This window comes from Tachyglossus aculeatus, chromosome X4 (genome assembly GCF_015852505.1).
Source record: "Tachyglossus aculeatus isolate mTacAcu1 chromosome X4, mTacAcu1.pri, whole genome shotgun sequence".
Classification (NCBI taxonomy): Eukaryota; Metazoa; Chordata; class Mammalia; order Monotremata; family Tachyglossidae; genus Tachyglossus; species Tachyglossus aculeatus.
The window spans coordinates 29,860,389-29,887,339 of NC_052098.1; the positions used below are offsets into that span (position 1 = coordinate 29,860,389).

The window sequence follows — 26,951 nt, forward strand, 5'->3', positions numbered from 1 at the left end:
TTTTCAGCTAGACTCTTCAACCCAATACCTTGATTGATATTAAGGAACAAGCACATCAGCAACAAATTGAAATAACTTCTGGAAAGTAAGGTTGGATCATTGCATGTTTATGATTAGTACAAAGCATTGGGTAGAGTTAAATTTCCACGATCATTTTCTTTCTCTTGGACACCTCTCCGACTGTTAGAATTTAACCATCTAGCTCTTCTCACTTGATAGTCTATCAATAATATTCATAGCATTTTGTTTTTATCAAGAATTTTCCACCTATATTTATCCTCCTGTTTCTATAGTGCTGTTGCTTTCTCTCACAGTTTATCTACCCCGGCTCTTTTCACTAGTGGATCTGTTTCTCATCAGAGAACCAAGCTATGGGACTCCGAAGAGGTGAAGAAACGCAGACCTTCTCTGTGTTGCTTCCCTCATTCAACAACTAAGGCAGTGGGACTAGTGGAAACAGCACGTGGGTTCTAATCTCAGCACTGCCACTTGCCTGTCGTGGGACCTTGGACAAGTCACTTAACTTCTCAGGGCCTCAGTTTCCTCACCTGTAAAATGGGGATTAAATACCTGCTCTCCCTCCCTCTTAGATTGTGAACCCCATATGGGACACTGATTGGGTTGGACCTGATTATCTTGTATCTACTCCAGTGCTTAGTACAGTGCTTGGTATGTAGTAAGCACTTAACAAATAGCACAATCATTATTACTATCATCAAGGTATTTACCTGGTTGGCTCACTCACTGAATCACAGGATGGACAAGGGTGTTCTGTTGGGTTTTTTTAAGGTATTTTTTAGGCACTTACTATGTGCTAGGAACTGTTCTCAGTGCTGGGGTAGACACAAGCTAATCAGGTTGAACACAGTCCCTGTCCCACATGGGGCTCACAGTCTTAACCCCCATTTTACAGATGAGGTAACTGAGGCACAGAGAATTTAAGTGGCTTACTCAAGGTCACACAGCAGACAAGTGGTAGATCTGGGATTCGAAGCTGGGTTCTTCTGATTGCCAATCAGCATAGGCAATGACTCAGCTGCAAAGCCACAGAACCCAGAACACTCCTTTACCTGGAATGACCGAAGTCCAAGATGGCTCAGGGGACTTTGGTCTGCTTAAGATGGCTGTGGGAACACCTGCCCTAGGTGGCAGATGCTCCTGAGGGTATCTGCTCTGTTGTATCTCTTACCTTGTTTCAGGGTGCCTTTTTTAATATTTAATAAGTGCTTACCATGTGTCAAGCACTGTTCTAAATGTTGGGGTAGATACAAGTAAATCCGGTCAGATACAGTCCCTGTCCCACATGAGGCTCACAGTCTAAGGTTGGGGGGTGGAGAAGAGTAGGTATTAGATCCCCATTTTACAGATAAGGCAATTGAGGCACAGAGAAGTGAAATGACTTGCCCAAGGTCACACAGCAGGTAAGCGGCAAAGCTGGGATGAGAACCCAGATCCTCCGACTCCTAGGCCCATGCTCTTTCCTCTAGGTCTCGTTGCATGTGGGAGATTGCTGGGGTGGTCCAAGCACCATGCTATAATTTCCCCTGGAGACTGAGGCAGCTCCAGAACTGGGCCCTCCTCCCTAATCGCCTCCAGTGACATATGCTCAATAAACTTGCCTGAAACCTAAGCAAACTCCAGGGACCAAGGACTTTTCAAGCCATCCCCAGATCTCAGGAAATCAAGACCTTGCTCTTTGGGGAGTTTGAAGTCACAGTCTGGCTGAGGCTGTTTGAATTACTGCCAGTCTCTCCACTCCTTGTTACTGCTGCTTCCCTCAGTACAAGTATTTCAAGAACTTAGGCAGGAAAATAAAGAGGTATTTAGGATTGGTAGAGGAGCTGAAATAAATGTGAGGTCTGTCAATTTTCTTGGCAATCCCAGTGGTTCTTCAAGTAGAAAACACAAAAAAGTGGGGATTTATTGGACACTGGCCTCAATATAGCTGTCATAGTGGAAAAAGCCAGGCCTTGGAAGTCAAAGGACCTGGATTCTAATCCTGGCTCTGCCACTTGCTTGCAGTGCGACCTTGGGCAAGTCACTTGTTTTTTTCTCAACTGTAAAATGGGGATTCCATTCCTATTCTCCCTTCTAATTAGTCTGTGAGCCCCATGTGGGTCAGGGACCGTGTCTGAGCTGATTAACTTGTCTCTACTCCAGCATTTAGAACAGTGCTTGACACACAATAATCACTCAAAAAATCCCATTAAGAAAATGGTCCAAAAAAGGTAGCGTTCCTAAGAAAAATGGAGGTCAAGAATATTGGCCCCAAAGCGCACAGGTTTGAAAAGAGATATATAAGGATTATTCCCAACACCCAAAATTGTATAAACTCATCTGAACTTAATAATAATATTTAATAATAATTATGGCCTTTGTTAAGCACTTACTATGTGCCAAGCACTGAACTAAGCACTGGGGTGGATACAAGTGTATCAGGTTAGACACAGTCCCTGTCCCAAATGGGGCTCACAGTCTCAATCGCCATTTTACAGATGGGGGAACTGGGGCTCAATCAATCAATCGTATTTATTGAGTGCTTACTGTGTGCAGAGCACTGTACTAAGCACTTGGGAAGTACAAGTTGGCAACATATAGAGATGGTCCCTACCCAACAGTGGGCTCACAGTCTAGAAGGGGGAGACAGAGAACAAAATAAAACATATTAGCAAAATAAAATAAATAGAATAGATATGTGCAAGTAAAATAAATAGAGTAATAAATACGTACAAACATATATACAGGTGCTGTGAGGAAGGGAAGGAGGTAGGGTGGGGGGGATGGAGGGGGGAGGAGAGGGAGAGGAAGGAAGGGGCTCAGTCTGGTAAGGCCACCTGGAGGAGGTGAGCTCTCAGTAGGGCCTTGAAGGGAGGAAGAGAGCTAGCTTGGCGGATGTGCGGAGGGAGGGCATTCCAGGCCAGGGGGATGACGTGGGCCGGGGGTCGATGGCGGGACAGGCGAGAACGAAGCACGGTGAGGAGATTAGCGGCAGAGGAGCGGAGGGTGCGGGCTGGGCACTGCCTCCTTCCACACAGTAAACTTGAGTCTCTGCCCTCAACTCTCTCCAATGCCACTGCTGCCCAGCACAAGGGAGTTTTGACTTGTAGCAGATTGCCTTCCACTCATTAGCCACTGACCAAGCTAGGAATGGAATGGCTATGCCTCTGCCAGAGAAGTAAAGTGACTTGCCCAAGGTCACACAGCAGACAAGTGGTGGAGCTGGGATTAGAACTCATGACCTTCTGACTCCCAGACCCGTACTCTATCCACTATGCCTCGCTCTTCCCATGAACTTATTTATGCCCATTCTTGGCACTTTTATATTTATGTTTATTCACCTTTACATTCAATGGAGATGCATTGCAGAGAGAGAGAGAGAGAGAGAGAGAGAGAAATTTATCTTGACTTCTCTATTTGTAAATATTGTGTCTGTCTCTACTGTTCGAATGTAAATTCTTTGTGGGCAGAGCACATAAAACACCTTTATTTTGTACTTCCCAAGCACATAGTCCAGAGTACTGTACTAAGTGGGTGCCCAATTCATGCTACTATTACCAATACTACTATCAATCAATCAATGGTATTTATTGAGCACTTACTTTGTGCAGAGCTCTGTACTAAGTGCTTGGGAGAGTACAATACAATAGAATTAGCAGAAATGTTCCCTGCTCAGTAGTAGTCTAGAGGACTACTACTACTACGGTAACTTTATATAAGTACCTTCAGATAGGAATACTCTATGGATAGGTGTCCATGAGGTGAACTTGATGGTAGTATGAAAAAATGAAAAACAAAGCAAATAGATGCCACCTATTGCTTAGGGGCACCAATGCCATGAAATGAAATCTCACTTTTAACCTAATGAAAGGGGCTTGACAACTGCTATTTTTGTAACAATTCAGCATGGTTCACTTTGTAAATGTTTTGATAGGCTCATAGAGAGGACATTGGAGAGTGCTTGTTGGTGGTCCTATCCTATCCCCCCTCACCTGATTTTTATTTATTTATTTGTTTATTTATTTAATTAATTTTAATATTTCCCCTGCCCCCCGACTGAAAGCTCGCTGTGGAGAAGGAATGAGTCTACCAGCTCAGTTGTATTGTACTCTCCCAAGTACGTAAGTACAGTGCTCGGTACACAATAAACATTCAGTAAATACTGATCGATTGATTGAAACAAGAAAACATCCTGCTGCCTAGAAATTGAGTTGGAGACTCTTGACTAGTTAAAGAGGGAAAATTTAATCCAAGAGTTTTGTTCCTTCTCTGCTCCCAAAGGGACATAAGAGGCATTAGAGGAGACAACTAAGCTTTTCAGAGAGGGCCTGTGAGCAAAGAGAAGCTCATGGAGACAAATTTGCTGGCTCCTCTATTTAAGAAGTTAAGATAATTGTGATCCAGTGTCAAGAAGGAGACCCCTCTTTTCCCTTGTTTCTGGGAATGCCTAAAGAAGCTCAAGGAGTTAATTACAGTATTAATCATAGGTCTGCTGTCGGTCTACGGGAAAGAGCACTGGTCTGGGAGTCAGGAAATCTGTTTTCTAGTGCTGGCTCTGGCTGCCTGGGGTTTTGCTACTAGTGGTGAAGTTTTTTGAACAAAGAACTCTGGATAAAGCAGTGTGGCCTCGTGGAAAGAGCATGGGCCTGGGAACCAGACAACTTGGGTTCTAATCCCGGCTCTTCCACTTGTCTGTTGCGTGACTTTGGACAAGTCACTTTACTGCTCTGTGCCTCAGTTTCCTCATCTGCAAAATGGAGATTCAATACCCGTTCTTCTTGGAGATTCAGTATCTGTTCCTCTCCCTGCTTAGATTGAGAGCCCCATGTGGGACCTGATTCTCTTGTATCTACCCCAGCACTTATTATAGTGGCACATAGTAAGTGCTTAGCAAATACCACGGTTATTGTAATTATTATTAACAATAATTATAATAATAGCTACTTAAGGAGTTCAATGAGGTGGGTAGACCCAGCAGGAATCCTGAAAACTAGCCGGATAACAGGAATGGCAAAACCGTGTATGGCAGCCTCTTGAAAACGTGCATGTAGTTCCCCTAAAATGGAGTTAATGGATTGGAGCCTCTGTCTTGCTGCCAGAGTTCTTGTTGTGAGAGCTGAGGAGATGTATTGCAGAAGAAGTATACTGTTGCCTCCTCGATTAACCGAGGAAAAGAACTGGTGGAGAACCATGAACTGGCTTGGTCCAAGTCAAGCAGTGCTTTGCTTCCAGGGAACTGAAGGGTGGAAGGAAAAGGAAGAAAAGTAAACGGGAACTATCCAAGTGCTGAGGTGCAACGATGGGCGATGTTCTGCGGGGGGCGGTGCCGGGGGGTTCCCCGGCATGGAGGTGGAGGTGCTCTAGGACGCCGCCCTTCCGTGTCAGGAGAGAGTGTTAGCCCTATCAGGGGGAAAAGGCGGGAGAGATCCCCGCTCCCAAGCCCACCCTGGAGTGGGGTGGAGGGGTGTGAAAAGGAGGCAAAAAAAAGAGAGCAGAGGGGGAGGGGAAGAGAACAGCTGGAGGAGATGTTCGGAGCTCGTCTGCGGCAGCTGGAAGAGGACCTCAGCCGCCGCTGTCGGCTGCCGCCGCCGCCACAGCAGAAACCCCTTCCTTGACCCTGGTTTCTCTCAGGCATCATGCCCGCTGCGCCGGGCCAGCGTTTCCTCTCCGGCTTTCTGGTGGGCGAGGGAGGGAGTCGGGGCGGGGGCAGGGTAGGGCATGGACAGGACGGGGCAGGAGGGCGCGCCAGGGCTCTGCAGAACGGGGCGAAGAGGGGCAGGACTGGAAGGGACAGAAGGGGCATCAGGGGACAGGGCGCTCCAGGGCTATGAAGAACGGGGCGAGGAGGGGCAGGACAGAATGGGGCAGGACGGCGCCGAACGGGGCCGAGCGGGAGAATATATATGTATGGACGGTGCAGGACAGAACGAGGCAGAGCAGGAGGGGCCAGGGCAAGACGGGGGCACCGAGCGAGGGGAAAAGGCGGTAGTAGGGCGAAAAAACGAGCTGCTGCTGCTGCCGGAACCCCCAAGAAGAATTAAAAGGGTCCAGGAGGGGCGGGAGCTGTTCCCAATCACTTCGCGGGGCCGTTCCGGGGTCTCGGGGGAGCAGGGGATGAGGACACGTTCCGGGGGTCGCGGGGGGCGGGAGCAAGAGAGGATAGTTTGGGGCTTTAAACCCGCTCAAGTTTCCCGCGAAGTACAGGGGCGGGGACGATAACCTTAGAGGGCTCTGGGTCTCTGTCCGGTCCTCGGCAGGCGCTGCTCGTGGCCAGCTCACGCGGGTGGCACGACCTGGACAACAGCGACTTCGACTGCTGGCCCCTGGACCGGCCGGACGAGGGCAACATGCTGGACTGCGGAGGTGAGAGCGCTCTCGGCCCCAGGACCGGTGTAATTTGCGTTATGTCGTCAAACGGCCACGCTGCCTCTAAGCGCACGCACCTGTACCGAGCAATTGCCCTGCACGACAATTAGCAGCACTGGAATGTCAACTACAACTCTCCAAATGGGATTCTTTTGAGATTTTTGCCCCCTCCCCCCGGCAGAGTTTCCAGGGACTCTACATCGGTGCCATTCCCACTGGGTTTCGACTTCGTTCCTATCCTTCGAATGAATGAAAGCCGCCCGATTCTTGCAGTCCATGGCCTCTTTATGTAGACCACATCCATACCAGTTATGTAATAATAATAATAATAATAATGGCATTTATTAAGGGCTTACTACGTGCAAAGCACTGTTCTAAGCGCTGGGGAGGTTACAAGGTGATCAGGTTGTCCCCCAGGGGGCTCACAGTCTTCATCCCCATTTTACAGATGAGGTCACTGAGGCACAGAGAAGTTAAGTGACTTGCCCAAAGTCACACAGCTGACAAGTGGCAGAGCCGGGATTTGAACCCATGACCCGTGCTCATTCCAATCAATCAATCAATCAATCGTATTTATTGAGCGCTTACTGTGTGCAGAGCACTGTACTAAGCGCTTGGGAAGTACCAGTTGGCAACATATAGAGACAGTCCCTACCCAACAGTGGGCTCACAGTCTAGAAGCCACGCTGCTTCTGTAAACATATACGCTTCGTATATACGACTCATATATGAATCACTTCAAATCATGCGCGTTTGTGATTTGAAGTGATTACCTGAATGCCGATTTAATTGCGGATTCAGTTTTGTTTCCCAAATGAAGAGATAACTCGGAAAATGTTTGGATGAGGCGTTAAACTATCGAAACCTCCCGATGATATGATGGCATCAAAACCGATCCCTCTTAATGATGTAGAGAGCGACACTGTATGTATTGTTGTTTTCCTTAAAGGGAAGAAAGGATTGATGATAAGGATTTGAATTACAATTCAAACGTGTAAATTATCAAGGTCCATTCAAAGTACTAGCTATATTTTCATAGAAAGCATATTTATTCAGCACATAGTGATGTAAAATGGTTTTAGTGAACTTAAAACGGTTTCATTTAATTTATTGTAATTCAGTTGTGTCAATAGGAAAAGCTCATCACCATAATAGCAAAGTGGTCTTGCATAATTTGCGATGCATTTTTATGGTCTTTGTTGCCTTTCACGATGTCCAAAATCAAGGATATTTACACAAAAGCTTTACATTCTTATTAGAAGGTGGGAAACGTGTATGGGAAACGTATTTTTTTCCCATTTTATTTATGCTAATTTTTTCAATCATGCTTCTGGAGACATGAAAGGATTCAATTTTTCAAGTATAATTTTTTTTTCTTGAAGGGATTATGTAAAGAACAAAATGTTTGGGATTACCATCAAACCTACGCATGGGTATAGCTACATGAAAAATAATTTACTACCTCGTTTTGCATTTCCCAGTGAATTTTGCAATCTTGAATAGGGAAACTTTTTAATAACCAAAGAATTTTAAGAGATGATCGAAACATTTCAAATTTTTATATTGTTTTTTCAGTTGTTGTCACCCTATTAGTTGCTTTCACCGGTACTCAAAGGGAAAAGTGCACTTGTCTGGCCTTCCCTGAACATCTCATTGCTCCTTGCAACAACAGAACAAGAATTGGAAAGTGAACGAAGGGCAACAGTTTACCTCGGGCAGCCAGGGGTCAGTGTCTTTCTCATTCCTCCCATATTTTAATTAATTCAGTAAGAAAAACCCAATATAGAAGAAGTCATGTACACTTATTCTCTTGGGAATGTCATATGCATTCTAATCGTAGCTCTGCCTCTTACCTGCTATGTGACCTTGGACAAGTCAGTTCACTTCTCTGTGCCTCAGTTTCTTCATCTGTAAAATGGAGATGAAGTACTTTTTCTCCCTCCCCCTTTGAAATATATTTTCTCCCTTCTCCTTATATTATGAGTCCCGTGTGAGATAGGGACCATGTCCAACCTGATTATCTTGCATCTACCCCAGAGTTCAGTACAGTGGTTGGCACATATTAAGTGCTTAACAAATCTTCTTCTTCTTTCTCCTCCTCCTCCTCCTCCTCTTCCTCATCGTCTCCCATGGCTTCAATACCACTTCTATGAAGATGACTCCCAAATTTACCTTTCTAGTCCTGACCACACTCCTCTGCAATACTGCATCTTTTATTTCCTCCAGGATATTTTTACATGGATGTTCTGCTGGCACCTCAAGCTCAATGTGTTCAAAGCTGAGCTCCTCATTTTCCCTTCCAAATCCTTTCCTTCGCCTAAATTTCCCATCCTAATTGGCAATACCACTACCCTCCCCACCTCTGAAGCCCATAACCTTGACATTTTCTTTGGCTCCTCCCTCTCTTTCAAACCCTATTTTCAGTCTGTTGCCAAATCGTATAGGTTCATCAACCACAATATTTCTAGAATCTACCCCTCCCTCTCCATCCAAACAGCACCCCACTAGTCCAGGTTCTTGACACATCCTGGCTTGACTACTGCATCAGTTTCCTCACTGGTCTCCCTGCTTCCAGTCTCTCCTTTCTCCAGTCCATACTTCACTCTGCTGTCCAGATCATTTTTCTAAAACATCACTTCCCATGCCTCAGAAATCTCCAATGGATGCCGATTTCCCTCAGCATCAAGGAGAAATTCATGACTGTTGGCTTTATCATCATCTTGTAAGCTCATTTTTTATGGTATTTGTTAAGCACTTACTATGTGTCGAGCACTGTTCTAAGTGCTGGGGTAGGTACAAGTTCATCAGGTGGGACACTTCTTGTCCCACATGGGGCTTACTTTTAAGTAGGAGGGGGAACAGGTATCAAATTCCCATTTTACAGTTGAAGAAACTGAGACATAGAGAAGTTGTGACTTACCCAAAGTCACACATCAGGCAAGTGGCAGAGCCAGGATTAGTACCCAGATCCTCTGACTCGCGGGGCCATGCTTTTACCTACTAGGCCATGCTGCATCCCTTGCAGGCAGCTCCTTGTAGGCAGGGAATGTGCCTACCGACTCAGTTACAGTGTAGGCCTCCAAGTGTTTAGCACAGTGCTCTGCACACAGTAAACCCTCAATAAGTATGATTGATTGATTGATTACCCATTCTCTTCTCCCTCTACACCGCTACTCTCACTCTTCATTTCTCTCAAGCTATACTACTCACAGTGCCTCTTTCTTGTCTCTCCCACTCCGATCTCTTGCTCATACATTCCATATTACCTGGAAATCCTCCCCTTCCATAAAGGATAGATCACTGCTCTCCCCATCTTCAAAGCACTTCTAAAATCACATCTTCTGCAGGAAGCCTTCCTGAAAGTCTCTCACACATACATCTGTAGTGCTTATGCATCTCACTTCTTCCTCCTTGCAATTTATTTAAGTGTTTGTCTCCCCAGATAGATTTTAAGCTCTGTGAGGCAGGGGTCATGTCTATTAGTTCTACTGGACTTTCCCAAGTGCTTAGGGTAGGGTAGGGGCTCACAGGGTAGGGGCTCAAAAAATCTGAGGATGGATGTCAAGGAGAGCAACTATCACATGGTTCCTCCAAGCATCTTTTGTTGCCATTTCCCAGGACAGAATATTAGGCTGGAATTGCTTTTATTGCTTATATTTTCATGCTCTTATGCTGTTTCATTAAAATTCACCTTCTAAAACCAACCATTCCTGACATGGAGCCAGAAGTTTTCACCCAATAGTTCATTTAAACCAAGAAAATAGAAGAACGTTTAACTGAAGTTCTAAACAGATATATAGTCATTCAGAACATAGTAAAATATGCCACTACAAATTGCTTTATGCAAAATATTTTAATGTATAATACTTTATGTTAAACAATAATGCAGATTTTAAGACTGTCATATTAACAATAATTGACTCAAATTGCCCAAAACGATTGCAGTTTTAAACTGCTAAACAAGGGAAATGTGTTGGGGGTAATTATCTTGCCTTTTTAAACTTGAAAACCCTGAATTGTCCAAAATGGAAGATTTTTTTGTGGGGCGGGTTTGGAGGTGAGAAGGTGAGCAATAAAGAGGTGAAGATGTGGGGAACTGGCAGTAAATTTGCAAAGCTTGAAGACCTCAGCTAAATCTGATTTAGGTTAGCAGAGTTTTCCACCCACTTTCCTGTCCTTCCCCTTGCGCTACTTCAATCCCTGTGCTAGATGTCTCCCCACCCCCACCCGTCCCAACCCCCGCTCTCCTTAGTCGCTGAAAAAGGGTGGAAGTTCTGCAAGGACTGACCTCCAATGCTGGGCATGCAGAGTATCTAAGACAGGATTTTATTTAGGAAGAGGCTGCAGCCAAGTGAATGGTTTTGGTGACTCTGATAACACCCTAAATCACCATTTTCTATTGAAAACCTCAGCTGCTATTCAATCAATCAACAAATCAATCAATTCATACTTATTGAGGGCTTACTGTGTGCAGATCACTGTACTGAGCACTTGGGAGAGTACAATAGAGTACAACATAGTAGACACATTTGCTGCTGACTATCTTCATAGCTCACAAAACTGAAATGCCTTTGTTGCCAAGGTGAAGCAGCGTGGCTCAGTGAAAAGAGTGTGGGTTTGGGAGTCAGAGGTCATGGGTTCTAATCCCGGCTCCACCACATGTCTGCTGTGTGACCTTCGGCAAGTCACTTAACTTCTCTGAGCCTCAGTTACCTCATCTGTAAAATGGGGATTAAGACTGTGAGCCCCACGTGGGACAACCTGATTACCTTGTATTCTCCCCGGCACTTAGAACAGTGCTTTGCACATAGTAAGCGCTTAACAAATGCCATCATCATTATTATTATTACCGTGGTTTCACTGTTAAAACAGGTTGAGCAGCAGTAATATTCTGTCTCATAAATGTTGTAGATTTAGCTTTAAATAATCCCTCAATTCCCCTACTTGTTCTCCCTTCCACATCATCTAGGCACTTATCCTTTAAGCCCTTAGTATTCACCCCACCCTCAGCCCCACAGCACTTATGTACATATCCATCATTTATTTATTTATATTAATGTGTGTCCCCCTCTAGACTAAGCTCCTTGTGAGCAGGGATTGGGTCTACCAACTGTTTATACTGTACTCTCCCAGGTGCTTTAGTACAATGTTCTGCCCACAGTAAGCATGCAGTAAATACCATCGATTGATTGATAACTTCAGGAATCCCAAGGGATTCCTATTTCCTATCAACATTTTGGCCTGCCTTGGACAGTAATAACAAAATTATAAACGATGCTATGGGAAAGTTTTTTTAAAGACAAGGTACAACTCAAGGGCGTTTCCCCAGGAATGCCCTAAACGTGGTCCTCCAGTTGACAGTTTCTATCCCGGTTCTGTCCTCACCTATCACAGAGGACCTGAGTTCTAATTCTGACTCCACCACTTACCTGCTGTATGACCTTGGGTCAGTCATTTAACCTCTCTGTGTCTCAGTTCCCTCATTTGCAAAATGGGGATTCAATACCTGTTCTCCCTCCTCCTTAGACTGTGAGCCCCTTGTGGGACCTGATTATTTTGAATCTACCCCAGTGTTTAGTACAGTACTTGAGTTAAAGTAAATGCTTAACAAATGTAATTAATAATCATTATTATTATTAGTATTATTATTACTACAAGTCATTCCTCTAGAATGGTTCTTCCTCCTTCCATCATTCCAAAAGTAGTTATCATTATTATTTCTATTAATAATCATATTTATTGAGCACACTGTGTGCAAAGCACTGTACTAAGCACTTGGGAGAGTACAATATAACATCAAACACATACCCTGCACAAAATGAGCTCAGAGTCTAGAAAGAGAGTTCTTCCCTTACCTATAATTATCCAATTTATAAAGTGGAGTGTTAGCAAAAAAACTGTGACCTTGGGGTTCTGGAAGAAAATGTTACATGGGTGGGGGGCAGAGAATGATACAAATCATGGCTCAGTAACATCCTCACTCTCCTCTTCACCCTCCACACTCCCTTTCCTCCAGTCTCCTATATTTTGAAACACTTGGCCTTCAGAAGATGACTTTATGTGGTCCTGCTATGTCACCCCTCACATCCAAGCCGTGACCAAAACCTGCCGGTCTCAGCTCCACCACATTGCCAAGATCCGCCCTTTCCTCTCCATCCCAACCGCTACACTGCTCATTCAAGCTCTCATCCTATCCCGTCTGGACTACTGCATCAGCCTTCTCTCTGATCTCCCATCCTCGTGTCTCTCTCTACTTCAATCCATACTTCATGCTGCTGCCCAGATTATCTTTGTCCAGAAACGCTCTGGGCATATTACTCCCCTCCTCAAAAATCTCCAGTGGCTACCAATCAATCTGCGCATCAGGCAGAAACTCCTCACCCTGGGCTTCAAGGCTCTCCATCACCTCGCCCCCTCCTACCTCACCTCCCTTCTCTCCTTCTACAGCCCTGTCCGCACCCTCTGTTCCTCCGCCGCTAATCTCCTCACCGTACCTCGCTCTCGCCTGTCCCGCCATCGACCCCCGGCCCACGTCATCCCCCGGGCCGAAATGCCCTCCCTCTGCCCATCCGCCAAGCTAGCTCTCTTCCTCCCTTCAAGGCCCTGCTGAGAGCTCACCTCCTCCAGGAGGCCTTCCCAGACTGAGCCCCTTCCTTCCTCTCCCCCTCGTCCCTCTCTCCATCCCCCCCATCTTACCTCCTTCCATTCCCCACAGCACCTGTATATATGTATATATGTTTGTACATATTTATTACTCTATTTATTTGTTTATTTTATTTGTACGTATCTATTCTATTTATTTTATTTTGTTAGTATGTTTGGTTTTGTTCTCTGTCTTCCCCTTTTAGACTGTGAGCCCACTGTTGGGTAGGGACTGTCTTTATATGTTGCCAATTTGTACTTCCCAAGCGCTTAGTACAGTGCTCTGCACATAGTAAGCGCTCAATAAATACGATTGATGATGATGATGATGATGCTATCTTGCAATCTGGCTATCCTTGGCGTAGAAGGGCAGTTAACCATTTCTTCCCATACCCTCGCATCCTCCCCATAGTGGGGTGGCATACTTTTCCAGTAGGTGTGAAATCTTCGAAGATTTGGCTGAGCGGAATTACAAATTCTACTGTGGCCAGAGGCTGCTGGGATGAAAAGTGTTGCTGTAGGTGTGGATGGGAATAGCCATCCCCATCTGGTTTCATGTATGCGTAGGAACCAATATTCATTCAACTGTATTTATTGAGCGCTTACTGTGTGCAGAGCACTGTGCTAAGAGTTTGGGAGCTATCTCTCCTCAACCCCCTCCAGTCTGGCTTCCGTCCCCTACATTCCACGGAAACTGCACTCTCAAAGGTCACCAATGACCTCCTGCTTGCCAAATCCAACGGCTCTTACTCGATCGTAATCCTCCTCAACCTCTCAGCTGCCTTCGACACTGTGGACCACCCCCTTCTCCTCAACATGCTATCCGACCTCGGCTTCAAAGACTCCGTCCTCTCCTGGTTCTCCTCTTATCTCTCTGGTCATTCATTCTCAGTCTCTTTTGCAGGCTCCTCCTCCCCCTCCCATTCCCTTACTGTAGGGGTTCCCCAAGGTTCAGTGCTTGGTCCCCTTCTGTTATCGATCTACACTCACTTCCTTGGTGACCTCATTCGCTCCCACGGCTTCAACTATCACCTCTACGCTGATGACACCCAGATCTACATCTCTGCCCCTGCTCTCTCCCCCTCTCTCCAGGCTCGCATCTCCTCCTGCCTTCAGGACATCTCCATCTGGATGTCTGCCCACCACCTAAAACTCAACTTGTCCAAGACTGAACTCCTTGTCTTCCCTCCCAAACCCTGCCCTCTCCCTGACTTTCCCATCTCTGTTGACGGCACTACCATCCTTCCCGTCTCACAAGCTCGCAACCTTGGTGTCATCCTCGACTCCGCTCTCTCATTCACCCCTCACATCCAAGCCGTCACCAAAACCTGCTGGTCTCAGCTCCGCAACATTGCCGAGATCCGCCCTTTCCTCTCCATCCAAACTGCTACCCTGCTGGTTCAAGCTCTCATCCTATCCCGTCTGGACTACTGTATCAGCCTTCTCTCTGATCTCCCATCCTCATGTCTCTCCCCACTTCAATCCATGCTTCATGCTGCTGCCCGGATTGTCTTTGTCCAGAAACGCTCTGGGCATGTTACTCCCCACCTCAAAAATCTCCAGTGGCTACCAATCAATCAGCGCATCAGGCAGAAACTCCTAACCCTCGGCTATAAGGCTCGCCATCACCTCTCCCCCTCCTACCTCACCTCCCTTCTCTCCTTCTACAGCCCACCCCACACCCTCCGCTCCTCTGCCGCTAATCTCCTCACCGTGCCTCGTTATCGCCTGTCCCAACATCGACCCCCGGCCCACGTCATCCCCCGGGCCTGGAATGCCCTCCCTCTGCCCATCCGCCAAGTTAGCTCTCTTCCTCCCTTCAAGACCCTACTGAGAGTTCACCTCCTCCAGGAGGCCTTCCCAGACTGAGCCCCTTCCTTCCTCTCCCCCTCTTCCCCCCTCCATCCCCCCGTCTTACCTCCTTCCCTTCCCCACAGCACCTGTATATATGTTTGTACATATTTATTACTCTATTTATTTATTTATTTATTTATTTATTTTACTTGTACATATCTATTCTATTTATTTTATTTTGTTAGTATGTTTGGTTTTGTTCTCTGTCTCCCCCTTTTAGACTGTGAGCCCACTGTTGGGTAGGGACTGTCTCTATATGTTGCCAACTTGTACTTCCCAAGCGCTTAGTACAGTGCTCTGCACACAGTAAGTGCTCAATAAATACGATTGATAGATTGATTGATTATATAACAATAAACAACTAAATTCCCAGCCCACAACGAGCTGAAGCTCCACTTTTGGGTGTCATATTTGGGTGTGTTGAAATCACTGTTGTGATGTGAGATGAATGAAATATTTTTCTAACTTTTGAAGACAAACTGAAATGGAAGGAAAAAGTATCACAGATTTTGTTTTTAAACTTGGGGCTCCTGCTGACGTTGCTTTGCCAGAGAAAGCAATGCAGGTCTCAGGATTTCACCTATATCTAATAAAGTTTAAATGATAATAATAATTGTTAAGTCTTTACCCTATGCTAAGCACTGTACCAGGCCATGGGAAAGATACAAGATCATCAGGTCTGACATGGTCCCTGTCCTTCATGGGCCTCACAGTTTTAAGTGAAAGGGAGACTGGATATTTAATCCCCATTCATCAGGTTAGGAAACTGACGTACAGAGAAGTGAAGCTTACTTGTCCAAGGTCACTCAGTAGGCAAGTGGTAGAACTAGAATTAGAGCCATAGTCCTCTCACTCCCAGGCCCGTGCTTTTTCCATTAGGCCACAATGTTTCTCTAAGATAGCAGCGAATTCCTTGAATTTTGCTTCTATAAAATGGACTGTTCAGGCTGGAGATAAAGGAAAAGTGAAACAAAAAACAAAAATCCCTAGTCTCATATTTAGGAAAAGACAGGGGCTTTGTTACCAACTATGTAGTTTGGCTGCCTTAAATTGATTATTTTGAAGAGATAAATGCTTGACCCTACATTTCACCGTGCTTGTGCAGGCAGAGCCTAATTTACTTCTTAGTTGGATTACAGAATTGTCTCAGAAGCATCAAATAATCTACAACTTGTATCTGTTTTAATGATCTTTCTGTGAGGTCCCTCATGTGAAGGAGAAATAGATTTCGAGAGTGATTAGGAAATGGAAGCTTAGTCAAGTGGAAAGTTCTTGGGCCCAGCAGTTAGGGGATCTGGATTTTAGTCCCAGCTCTGGGACTGACATACTGTGAGTACTTGGGCAAGTTTCTTAATCTCTATGTGCCTCAGTTTCCTCATTTGCAAAATATGAGGGTAACAATATTTCTCTCCCCCTACTTCACAGAGATTTTGTGAAGATAAAATGAGATAATTGATGTGAAAGTATTTGTAAAAAATGAAAGTGCTGTACAAATTCAAGATATTACTATTATTGTTATTGTAATTATTATTATATATTATGTTATTGTTGTTATTAAGTCAATATTGTTATGATTGTTATTGTTATGATTAACTGAATGATTCCAGCCAATTCTTCCCTCAATTTAGTGTTCTGTTTTTCACAACAGAAACTAATTTGCATAATTTTCTCTAATTGGTCTTGACCTTTTGTCTCTTTCCTTTTAGGGCTTTTGGATAATCACCTGAGGTTTTAACAAGTTATTCTAACTCTGCTTAGAAATGAGTAAGGGTTAAATAACTGGCAGAACATTTTCCCTTTTTTGGCTTATAGAAAGCCTTCCTGTTGCTAAATAGGTTTGATCCATTTGAGCAAATCCATTTCCACTCCAGGCATTTGCTTCCTGACTACCTTACTTGATTACTCATACACTATTCTTATGTTTGTTTGGATCCCTGGCTGAATAAATTGTACTTTTATATTTTTATAAAGACTTTTTTTTACAAAGCATCAAAGGCCACTCTAAATATTACCAAATTGAGTAGACTTCTGGAAAGAGGGTAATTCTCTTTGTGGAGAGAATTAACTTTGATTGATTGTAAAGAAAAAATTGCTACAATCAACAAACAGCATTTATTGAGTGGCTGCTTTGTGCAGAGAACTGTGAGGCACTGTGGGGAATAAAAAAAAAACCAAGACCCCCTTTCCTTTTTCCTTCTCCATCACAGTTGTTTACAATCTAATGGGCAAGAAAGAGCAATTTAAATAAAGAAAAATAAAGCAAAAGTGTCAGAGAAATAACATGTACACATATATTTCAACCTCTTAAAGTAGAGTTCCCCTTCGGACTAATTATTGAGCTATAGTTTATCTTTTTTTCCCACACTGTTTCCTGTAAAGCTAGGGTAAATGACAATGAAAGATAGCAGTTGCATAGAAACAAAAGACCTATCATTTAAAACAATTTCTATTTTGCCCAGTCTTAAAAATAACTTACATAATATCTTTTATTTAAGAAGGAAGGTAGAAAGTCAATACATCAGTTTTCATGGAGTTATTAGTACATGTCTCCTAGTGGCTGGGAATATCTTTTCCACCACCCTAGGGAATTTGATTCTTATATATATAATATATAAAATATATATATATATATATATATATATATACATACATATATTGAGAGAGAGAGGGTTCTCCTTAGTGCATATATATATATATATATATATATATATATGTATATATATATTTTGAGAGAGAGAGAGTTCTCCTTAGTATTTGAAGAAGTCACAGCTGCTCATGAAGTTCACCTATGAGTGCCTGTGTGGCACAAAAGCCCAATCCCAGACCCACAGTCCATACTGCATTGTGCACAAAAAGGCTGTCCCTTGTTGTGTTGTCATGTTTAATGCTTGTAGTGCCTGACACTGTTTTCTCTTTTGCCTCTTTGTCACTTGTTCTTTATGAACGAGACAGGAAGGCTGTCTTTCCTTGATGAGAGCCTCTCCTTTCTTAGTAGAAATTTGCCATGCTGCTCTATCCTCAGCAACCAACTCCCAGTTTCCAGCTGGGATGCAGCATTGTTTGAAGCTTTATTTTACCATGTACAAAAATATGTTTCCTTTGCCTTCCTTAATTTCATTGTCTCAATTTCAGCTCTCCATAGAACAGTAATGTTTGTAGTTAGGCTATACGTAGCTGGCTTCTGGAAAGAAGTGGAGAAATTATACCCAAAAATTGAAAATGGGGATTTATTTTAGATACGTGGACATCTTAAGTGGTTAATAATGCTGTCATGGCATTACAATCAGTGATGGAAATGATTTGATGGATGGTCTGGGTGGCAACCCTGGAATTTCTCAGCCTTGCTGAGATGCAAATTATTTGATAGCAGGTATAATATTTTTCTACTCTCTCCTTATTCCTTTTTCTTTATTCTGTTCCTTTAAATCCAGTCTCTTTCCTCCTTTCCCCCAAATTCATTTGTGTGTCTTTTTTCCTCTCTCCTGGAATGTACTATGCATATCCTTTGTGTTGAATACTATACCAGGTACTTGGGGAATTTTCAGAAGTCCAAGAAGTCTTAAATGAGAAACAGCATGGCCTAGCGAAAAGAACACAGGCCTGGGGCATATTGCTTAACTTCTCTGAGTCTCAGTGTTCTCATCTGTCAAATGGGAATGAAGACCTATTCCCTCCTACATGGACTGTGAGTCCCCTGTGGGATAGGGATTTTGTCCAACCTGATTAACTTGTATCTACCCCAGCACTTAGAGCAGTGCTTGACACATAGTAAGTGTTTAGCAAATGCCATAATAATAGTAATCTACCCCAGGCCTCAGTACAGTGCTTTATATGGTATTTATTAAGCACTTTCTATGTGCCAGGCACTGTACTATGCGCTGGGTTAGATATAAGCTAATCAGCTTGGAGATAGTCCCTGTCCCATGTGGGGCTCAGAGTCTTAATCCCCATTTTACTCATGAGGAACCAGAGACACAGAGAAGTTATGTGACTGGCCCCAGCTCACGCAGCAGACAAGTGGTGGAGCTGGGATTAGAATCCAGGTCCATCTGACACTCAGGCCTGTGCTCTATCCACTAAACCATGCCACTTCTCACTGCTTGGCACTGTACTAAGCATTTAACAAATAGCACTATTACTGTTATTATTATTATGGTACTTCTCCACTTAAGGAGTTTATAAACTGAATGAAAAGGACAAGTTGAGATATGTTGATGAAGCACTGTTCCCTGTCCTTCATCCCCATCTATATCTCTCTACAGTTGCAAGAGGATATCTCCTTTTCTGCCATTCTGCACAATTTAGAAATGAAGGACTCTGTCTATTTAGCTATTTCTCTTTTAGGTCTAGAGATGGCATGGGTGCAGAGGCCACCAGAAAAGGCTACCAGTGGGAAATTCTTCAATGTAACCTACACCGTCTTTGCTTCGGATCACTTTTATGACTATGCTGTAAGGAGTGGAATCCTCTCCCACAGGTATGACCTTGCCTTGGGGCATTTCCAAGTTTCGGACTGCTCAGCAGTGTCCTGTAATTCTGTTTTTTTTTTTCAGATATGTGAAACAATGACCTACTTAGAGAAATGTATTTTAATGTACAGTGGATTATTCAATTCAGTCTGATCCCACCGGGTTTCCTTGATCTGATGCATGCAGAATTCCTCTGCAGTCAGTTGGAGTTCTGTGCAACTAGGCAATATGGCACTGCTCCCTGTCCGAGGTACTACATGAGAGTTAAGTGGAATGGCCAATGTCTTGTCAGCTGACAGTTATCCATGATGGATAAGCATGGGTAACTGAAATCCATAGGTAATGCAAAAACCTCTTGTGAGCCAATTTGAGTGTCAAATATCTCTGCCTTTCTCCCTCCTCTTTCCTACCCTGATAAAATCCCCTTTATCAGAAATAAAGAGCCAGCTACAAGAGGTGAAATGCCCCAAATATAGAGGATTGGCAACGGGTCTAAGGTAATTCAAAAATAGAGGCTCCATCTTCAGGGGGTCATTGGAATTTGGACTGCAGGGATAAAGCCATTAACTTTGCCCAACAGCTTTTTTGGACTCATACTTGATTCTTCACTGTACAATGGGGGCCGGCCAAAATCCAAAGCCGTGGCAGGGCCCCAGGCTACAGCTCTTTCTCATCTTCAGCCTCTGAGCCGAATGAGCTCTCTGGCCTTTAGCTGCAAACAAGCTCCTCACCGAATGCTAATTGCTTTCTCCTTGTGTCCCCTTAGCTCCGTCCTGTGTGTTTGTGTATATGTGTGTGTCGGTGGTCATGGGACCACTTCTGTAGTCCTGGGTTTGTCCATGACTCAATTTTCCCCAGTTCCAACCCATTGGGAACCCACCCGCAGTCCACCCCTGTTTTCAAAATGAAAAGTTGGCTCCCCTGTCCACAAACTGATCAGCCTTTCAGTACGGGAGTTTTGGCTAACTCTATAAGGTCACACTAAATGGAGGGATTTGTGTAAGGTTGAGGTAATATGTTTTGATGATTTTCACAACTCTGCTTTTGGCCCATCACTTTCTAACATCATCTGAAGAACAAGCTTTTCTACTCTATTAACTTGAGGTGTTGGTAATAAAGAAAAAGTCAAAACAAACACCATTTAGAGAAAATGGGGGAAAGTCTCAAAGCTGGACTGGCTTATCAATATACTGGGAACATCCCCTGCGGGGTCAGGGGGGAGCATCAATCAACCCATGTGGATCTCTCTGAGCTGAATCTATTTATAGTAGATTCCCCAAGTATCTGCACTGTCTGTGTCTGAGACTATCGGGTGATGAGTTGGAGGCTGATGCAGCCAGCAAGGAAAGAGCCTCTTAGAGTCAGTAATGGGACCAGTGTACAGAAGTAGAGAAGCTTCCGCTCCTCAGACTTGATTGCTCTCTTCTTCTCTAACCTTCATGTCAGCAGAAGATTACCTGGTTTAAGCCTACCTGATGGTTTCCTGGTAACCTTTTTCAAGCCAGGTTTTACTGAAGAGAATAGTGACAAGGAGTAGGTCTATTTGACAGGCAGCCATCATCCAGGACATCATTTTATTCATGCTGTGAGCATGGAACGAAATTGATAGAACTACAATAACCAGCAATTAGCTAGTGTGTATTATAATGGGATTCTGTGAAATTGTTATGTGTGTCCCGGCACCACATGATCAAAAGTGCTCACAAATGTTTACTTTTTTCCACATGTACAAGAGAGATTAATGAAGTGTTCTTATTTTATTTTTCTCACTAAAAGAAAAACAGCTGCTCAGAAATATTTTCTCTTTAGGATTAGCTAGGAGGTACAGGATAGACTCTCATGCTCTAAAGTGATATAGTAACAACACATGATTAGATATACACAATACAAAAAGCTAGGAAGAGGAAGAAGCACCCAGTATAAAAAGTGGTACAGCTCAGAAAGAGACATGTAGTTTGTAATGTTATCATTTATCAGTTAACTTTGAGTCCTGGCTAGATTAGAATTTAATCGTTTCCTTGCAAAGAATTGATTCATTCATTCAATCGTATTTAAATACGATTGATTGAATGAATGAATGAATTGAGTGCTTACTGTGTGCAGAGCACTGTACTAAGTGCTTGGGAAGTACAATACAGCAAAAAAGAGAGACAATCTCTTTGGAACAGAGCTCAGTACCCAGATAGCATTTGACAGGGTAATTTTATGCTGATTACCTTTTTAATTATGAGGAGAGTACTTTAATGAGAAAAGGAGTACCACCAAATAGTCCCAAGTACTTAGTACAGTGTTCTGCACCCTGTAAGCACTTAATAAATGCCACTGATTGAAAGCAGTGTTTGGAAGAGATTTTCCTGAGATTTCAGTAAGATTCTTTGAAGTGTCCAACAGATGCAGAGAGTCAGAATCAGGTTCAGTATAAAATGTCAGAGTAGGGGTAGAAAATTAATAGCTGTGCACATTCCTTATTTCTACTCATTAGAATACTCTCACACTCTTCAATTTTTATATTTTTCCTTCTTATGTTTACACAAAATGACTTTGGCATGACTCACAGAAAGCAACACATTGTAAATAGCTGAGCAAGAGCACGGAATAGATTTCTTTTTTCATGAAGGAACCTGGGAGTTTTAAAATCTCCATGACTCTTTTTTTAAAAAATGTTTATTTCTTTAGCTGAGGCAAATTGCATGATAGAATATGGAGGAATTAAGCAAAACTGTCACTTATTCTAAGCTTTCTCAGCTTCTAAACAATCTTTCCTATGAATACATGTTATTCAAATTGCAAATAAAAGCAGCAGTTACATCAAAAAGTGATACAGAGAAATGATCTCCTAGGAGTCGTAAATGCTACGTTGTTAGAGATGCCACGTATTAAACGGATGGACCTGGAATCTGAGTTATGGTACTTAATAATAATAATAGTGATGGCATTTGTTAAGCGCTTACTATGTGCAGAGCACTGTTCTAAGTGCTGGGGGGGATACAAGGTGATCAAGTTGTCCCATTTGGGGCTCGCAGTCTTAATCCCTATTTTACAGATGAGGCAACTGAGGCTCAGAGAAGTTAAGTGACTTGCCTAAGGTCACACAGCAGACATGTGGCGGATCTGGGATTCGAACCCATGACCTCTGACTCCAAAGCCCGGGTTCTTTCCACTGAGCCACGCTGCTTCTCTACTTGTTAAGCACTTACTGTGTGCCAAGCATGCTTCTAAGTGCTGGAGTTCTGAGTTCTAAAATGAAGTTTGCCTTGGCTGATTGTCCACTTCAAATCAGGGAAACTTTCAGAGCTAAAGAAAGTAGAAGCAGCATGGCTTAGTGGAAAGAGCATGGGCTTGGAAGTCAGAAGTTGTGGGTTCTAATCCCAACTCTGCCATTCACCTGCGGTGTGACTTTGGGCAAGTCTCCTACTTGCCAATTTTGGGGATTAAAACTGTGATCCCCAGGAGGGACAACCTGATAATCTCATATCTATCCCAGCACTTAGAACAGTGCTTGGCACATAGTAAGCACTTAACAAATACCATCATTATTATTAAAGAGATTTCACATGGCTAGAAACCATTTGATTTGGCACTTAGTATTCAAACTTTTGATTTTTAGAGAAAATCCTGGATTTCCACAAATACTGTCAAAACAGAATCTCTGTACATGTTTATTAAGGGTAATCAGACAGCCAATTACTTTAGAAAGGTTCCCATTCATTAGGTGCCCTGGGGGATGCCATCACTGTTGGAGATAAGTGAAAGGTTGGGCTTCCAGATTTGAGTTCTGAGATTTAGAGGAGGTGACAGAGATTGCAGTCCAATTCTACCGGCCCACTGCTCCTAAAGACAGGCAGGATTTGTGTTACTCAAATAAGGCACAATTATGCATCGCCTCCTGTCAGACACCTTTCTAGAAAGGCGTCATGAAATGAGATAATTCCATATATGAAGGTGATGGAGTTTCCCATCAAGAATGACAGAGAAGACTTGGTCTCCAGGCTACAGGACCGTGAACTGGCACAAAGGACTCCATTACAGTGCTACTCATTGTGGGCAGGGAATGTGTCTGTTATTGCTATATCATACTCTCCCAAGCGCTTGGTACAATGCTCTGCCCACAGTATAAGCACTCAGTAAGTACCATTGATTGATTGATTGCTAGTAGGCTACTCACACTTTCTTGTCCCTGCCAGTTTTGATCTCCCCTGGGGTAAGGAGTTCAAGAAAGTGGTGGATAAGGATAAATATAAAAATTAAAATATCTTTCCGTTTGGGTTCTCCTTGGACCTCAATTTTATAGCTTCATCTTCGTTTGATTCTACCAGGACCTAGCCCACCTGGCCGTGAAAGGTTTGAAAATTACCCTGTGAGAGAGCCAAGGGATTTTAACTGGCCTCTTTACTAGCTATTCATTCATTCATTCAATTGTATTTATTGAGCACTTACTATGTGCAGAGCACTGTACTAAGCGCTTGGGAAGTACAAGTTGGCAACATATAGAGATGGTCCCTACCCAACAGCAGGCTCACAGTCTAGAAGGGGGAGACAGACAACAAAAAAACCCACATATTAACAAAATAAATAGAATAGTAAATATGTACAAGTAAAATAAATAGAGTAATAAATCTGTACAGACATATATACAGGTGCTGTGGGGAGGGGAAGGAGGTAGGGCGGGGGGATGGGGAGGGGGAAGAGGGGGAGAAGAAGGAGGCGGCTCAGTCTGGGAAGGCCTCCTGGAGGAGGTGAGCTCTCAGTAGGGCTTTGAAGGGAGGAAGAGAGCTAGCTTGGCGGATGTGCGGAGGGAGGGCATTCCAGGCCAGGGGGAGGACATGGGCCGGGGGTCGACGGTGGGACAGGTGAGAACAAGGCACAGTGAGGAGGTTAGCGGCAGAGGAGCGGAGGGTGCAGGCTGGGCTGTAGAAGGAAAGAAGGGAGGTGAGCTAGGAGGGGGCGAGGCGATGGAGAGCCTTGAAGCCGAGAGTGAGGAGTTTTTGCCTGATTCGTAGGTTGATCGGTAGCCACTGGAGACTTTTGAGGAGGGGAGTAACATGCCCAGAGCGTTTCTGCACAAAGATGATCCGGGCAGCAGTGTGAAGTATAGATTGAAGTGGGGAGAGACAGGAGGATGGGAGATCAGAGAGGAGGCTGATGCAGTAATCCAGTCGGGATAGTATGAGAGATTGAACCAGCAGGGTAGCTGTTTGGATGGAGAGGAAAGGGTGGATCTTGGCAATGTTGCGGAGGTGAGACCAGAGTTATGATACTTGCCAGGACAAAAGCACCTATATGCTACCCTTGTGCATATGTATCTATAAGTCTTATAATTCTGGGCCCTCTTTATAACAATTAGCAGTTGCAGAATACAGAGTCACTAAAGGATTTTTCCCTCAGCGTCCTCCACTCTCTTCCAGTGCGATAGTAGTATAGACACAAGGCCTGATGCAGCAGGCACTTACCTGGAATGGGCAACCATGTTAAGGGCTAGCAATCATTTCCCTGCCACAACTCTGCTGCCTTATCTTACTGTTGCCCTTTTAAGCCCCAGTCCATATTTATTTTAGCTCACCTCAACCCAGACAAAAATTGGCGGGCTAACTCAGACCTCCATGAGGCTCTTTCACCAGTGGGAGTAAGTCATAAATGCTGAAGGAAGGCCCTATATTTTGTCTGGGTCTCTAACATGTCCTCTCCTCCTCCCCATCCCTCACGCCTACCTCCTTCCCCTCCCCATAGCACCTGTATATATATTTGTACAGATTTATTACTCTATTTATTTTACTTGTACATATTTACTGTTGTATTTATTTTGTTAATGATGTGCATATAGCTTTAAGTCTATTTGTTCTGATGATTTTGACATCTTTCTACATGTTTTGCTTTGTTGTCTGTCTCCCCCTTCTAGACTGTGAGCCCGTTGTTGGGTAGGGACCGTCTCTATATGTTGCCGACTTGTACTTCCCAAGCGCTTAGTACAGTGCTCTGCACACAGTAATCTCTCAATAAATACGATTGAATGAATGAATGAATGAATGAATGAATTTCTTCTTCCAACACTGCTTTGATCTGTTGCCAGGTGAAGAGTCCCTAATTCTGCCATCGCATTCCAGCCAAAATACATAGTGGAAACATGCATTCTGGCACAAATGAGTATATTTGATGTGAATACAAAAGAGTAGGACAGTAGAGATGTATTTGCACAGGGTCAGCTGTTTAGCTTTTCCATGCAATTTAATGAGTAGAACTTCAATGCCCTCTCATTGCTCTAGCACCATACGCTGCATAATTAAGACAAAAATCCTCCTTTAAAAAAAAATATGTTTGTCTAGTAATGCTGCTGCAGCAAAGAAATTCTGTGAAGAAGCTGAGTGCCCTGCCAACTGGAAAGATGCCAATGGTGAGAACTGCTGTGTCCATCATGCCAACATTCATTCCTGCCCCCTGGCCTTCATGGTAAATACTAAAATGCCACTTTGTAATGGTCTGTCTTTATGTTGAGTTTATGATATGGTTGGTAGATGATAACTATCGTTCCCTATTTGATGAAAATTAAGTATACACATTCATTCAATCAGTTCTGGTTCAATTCAGCTGTACACCTTCACTCGCTGTCGCTGGAAAACACAATGTAAATCACCCTATCACTATTGCCTGCCACCCAAGCAAGCCACTGAAATGTATTTTCTTTTTCTTCTTCCTACCCTCTCTCCCCACCTGCCATCTCCAATACCTCTTCTTCCTCCTCCCTCTGGTCATTTTGGTCCCCCACACTCCAACACTCAGAATCCACCCCATAAGGTTTCTTTTTTAACCTGCCACACTACTCTGAACCCCCAAAGACACAAGGTGGTGGGAATGGTACCGGGGTGGGGAAGCTGGAGAAGGCAGAAGTGATACCCTTCCCAGTGGGTAATCCATCCTGAAAGACATTTTAATGCATCACCCTAATTTCGGCAAATATTGGCAGGAGCTCTGAAACACAGTTGAAAAAAATGTTCCCTTTATTCCAGAATAACCCAGTAGTGTCAAAATAGAACCCAAGCTCAAAAACAGAATTAAACAGCCTGTAGTATAAATGTATAATGCAACCTACAGAAATCTACTTTGAATTTGATGGTTGCAAGCCGGTCAATTGAGTTCATGGTGTTGATGACATCTTTAATGAATTTTTAAAGACTTTCCCAAATGCTACAAATAATTTGTCAAGTAAAAATCTCAGCTGTTTATGCAAATTTCCTGAACTAAATTGATTTGGTTGAGTTTGAAATTTGCTTATCTGAATGGTCGTTTGGTGTATACTGTGTCTTAAGCCCACCTATTTTTGTTAGTGGATTCAGTATAAAAGTATCACAATCAAGCAGGGCCTAGTGAAAAGAACCTGGGCCTGGGAGTCAAGGGACCTGAAATCTAGTACCAGCTCTGCCACTTTCCTACTTCACTTCTCTGGGCCTCAGTTTTCTACTCTGTAAAATGGGCATAAAATACCTGTTCTCCCTCTCTCTTACTATGAGACAGGGCATGTGAACTCCATGTGAGACAGGGCATGTGTCCAATGTGATTAACTTCTGTGAACCCTGGTGTGCTTGGTACAATTATTATTTTTCTTTTAAAACAGTATATGAAAGTTCTGTT

The 26,951-nt window shown here is 43.6% G+C and overlaps 1 protein-coding gene across 1 annotated transcript in view; it reads left to right on the forward strand.

Annotated features, from left to right (window-relative positions):
- Positions 1–5,715: 5,715 nt before the first annotated feature.
- The window catches only part of LOC119947870 (atrial natriuretic peptide receptor 1-like), an 80,832-nt gene continuing 59,596 nt past the window's right edge, over positions 5,716–26,951 (forward strand). Inside the window, exons 1-5 of the mRNA XM_038769523.1 lie at positions 5,716–6,159; positions 6,255–6,360; positions 19,204–19,336; positions 19,776–19,784; positions 25,649–25,772. Of these exons, the coding sequence (XP_038625451.1) occupies positions 5,716–6,159; positions 6,255–6,360; positions 19,204–19,336; positions 19,776–19,784; positions 25,649–25,772 (816 nt within the window). The remainder of the gene's footprint in view (positions 6,160–6,254; positions 6,361–19,203; positions 19,337–19,775; positions 19,785–25,648; positions 25,773–26,951) is intronic.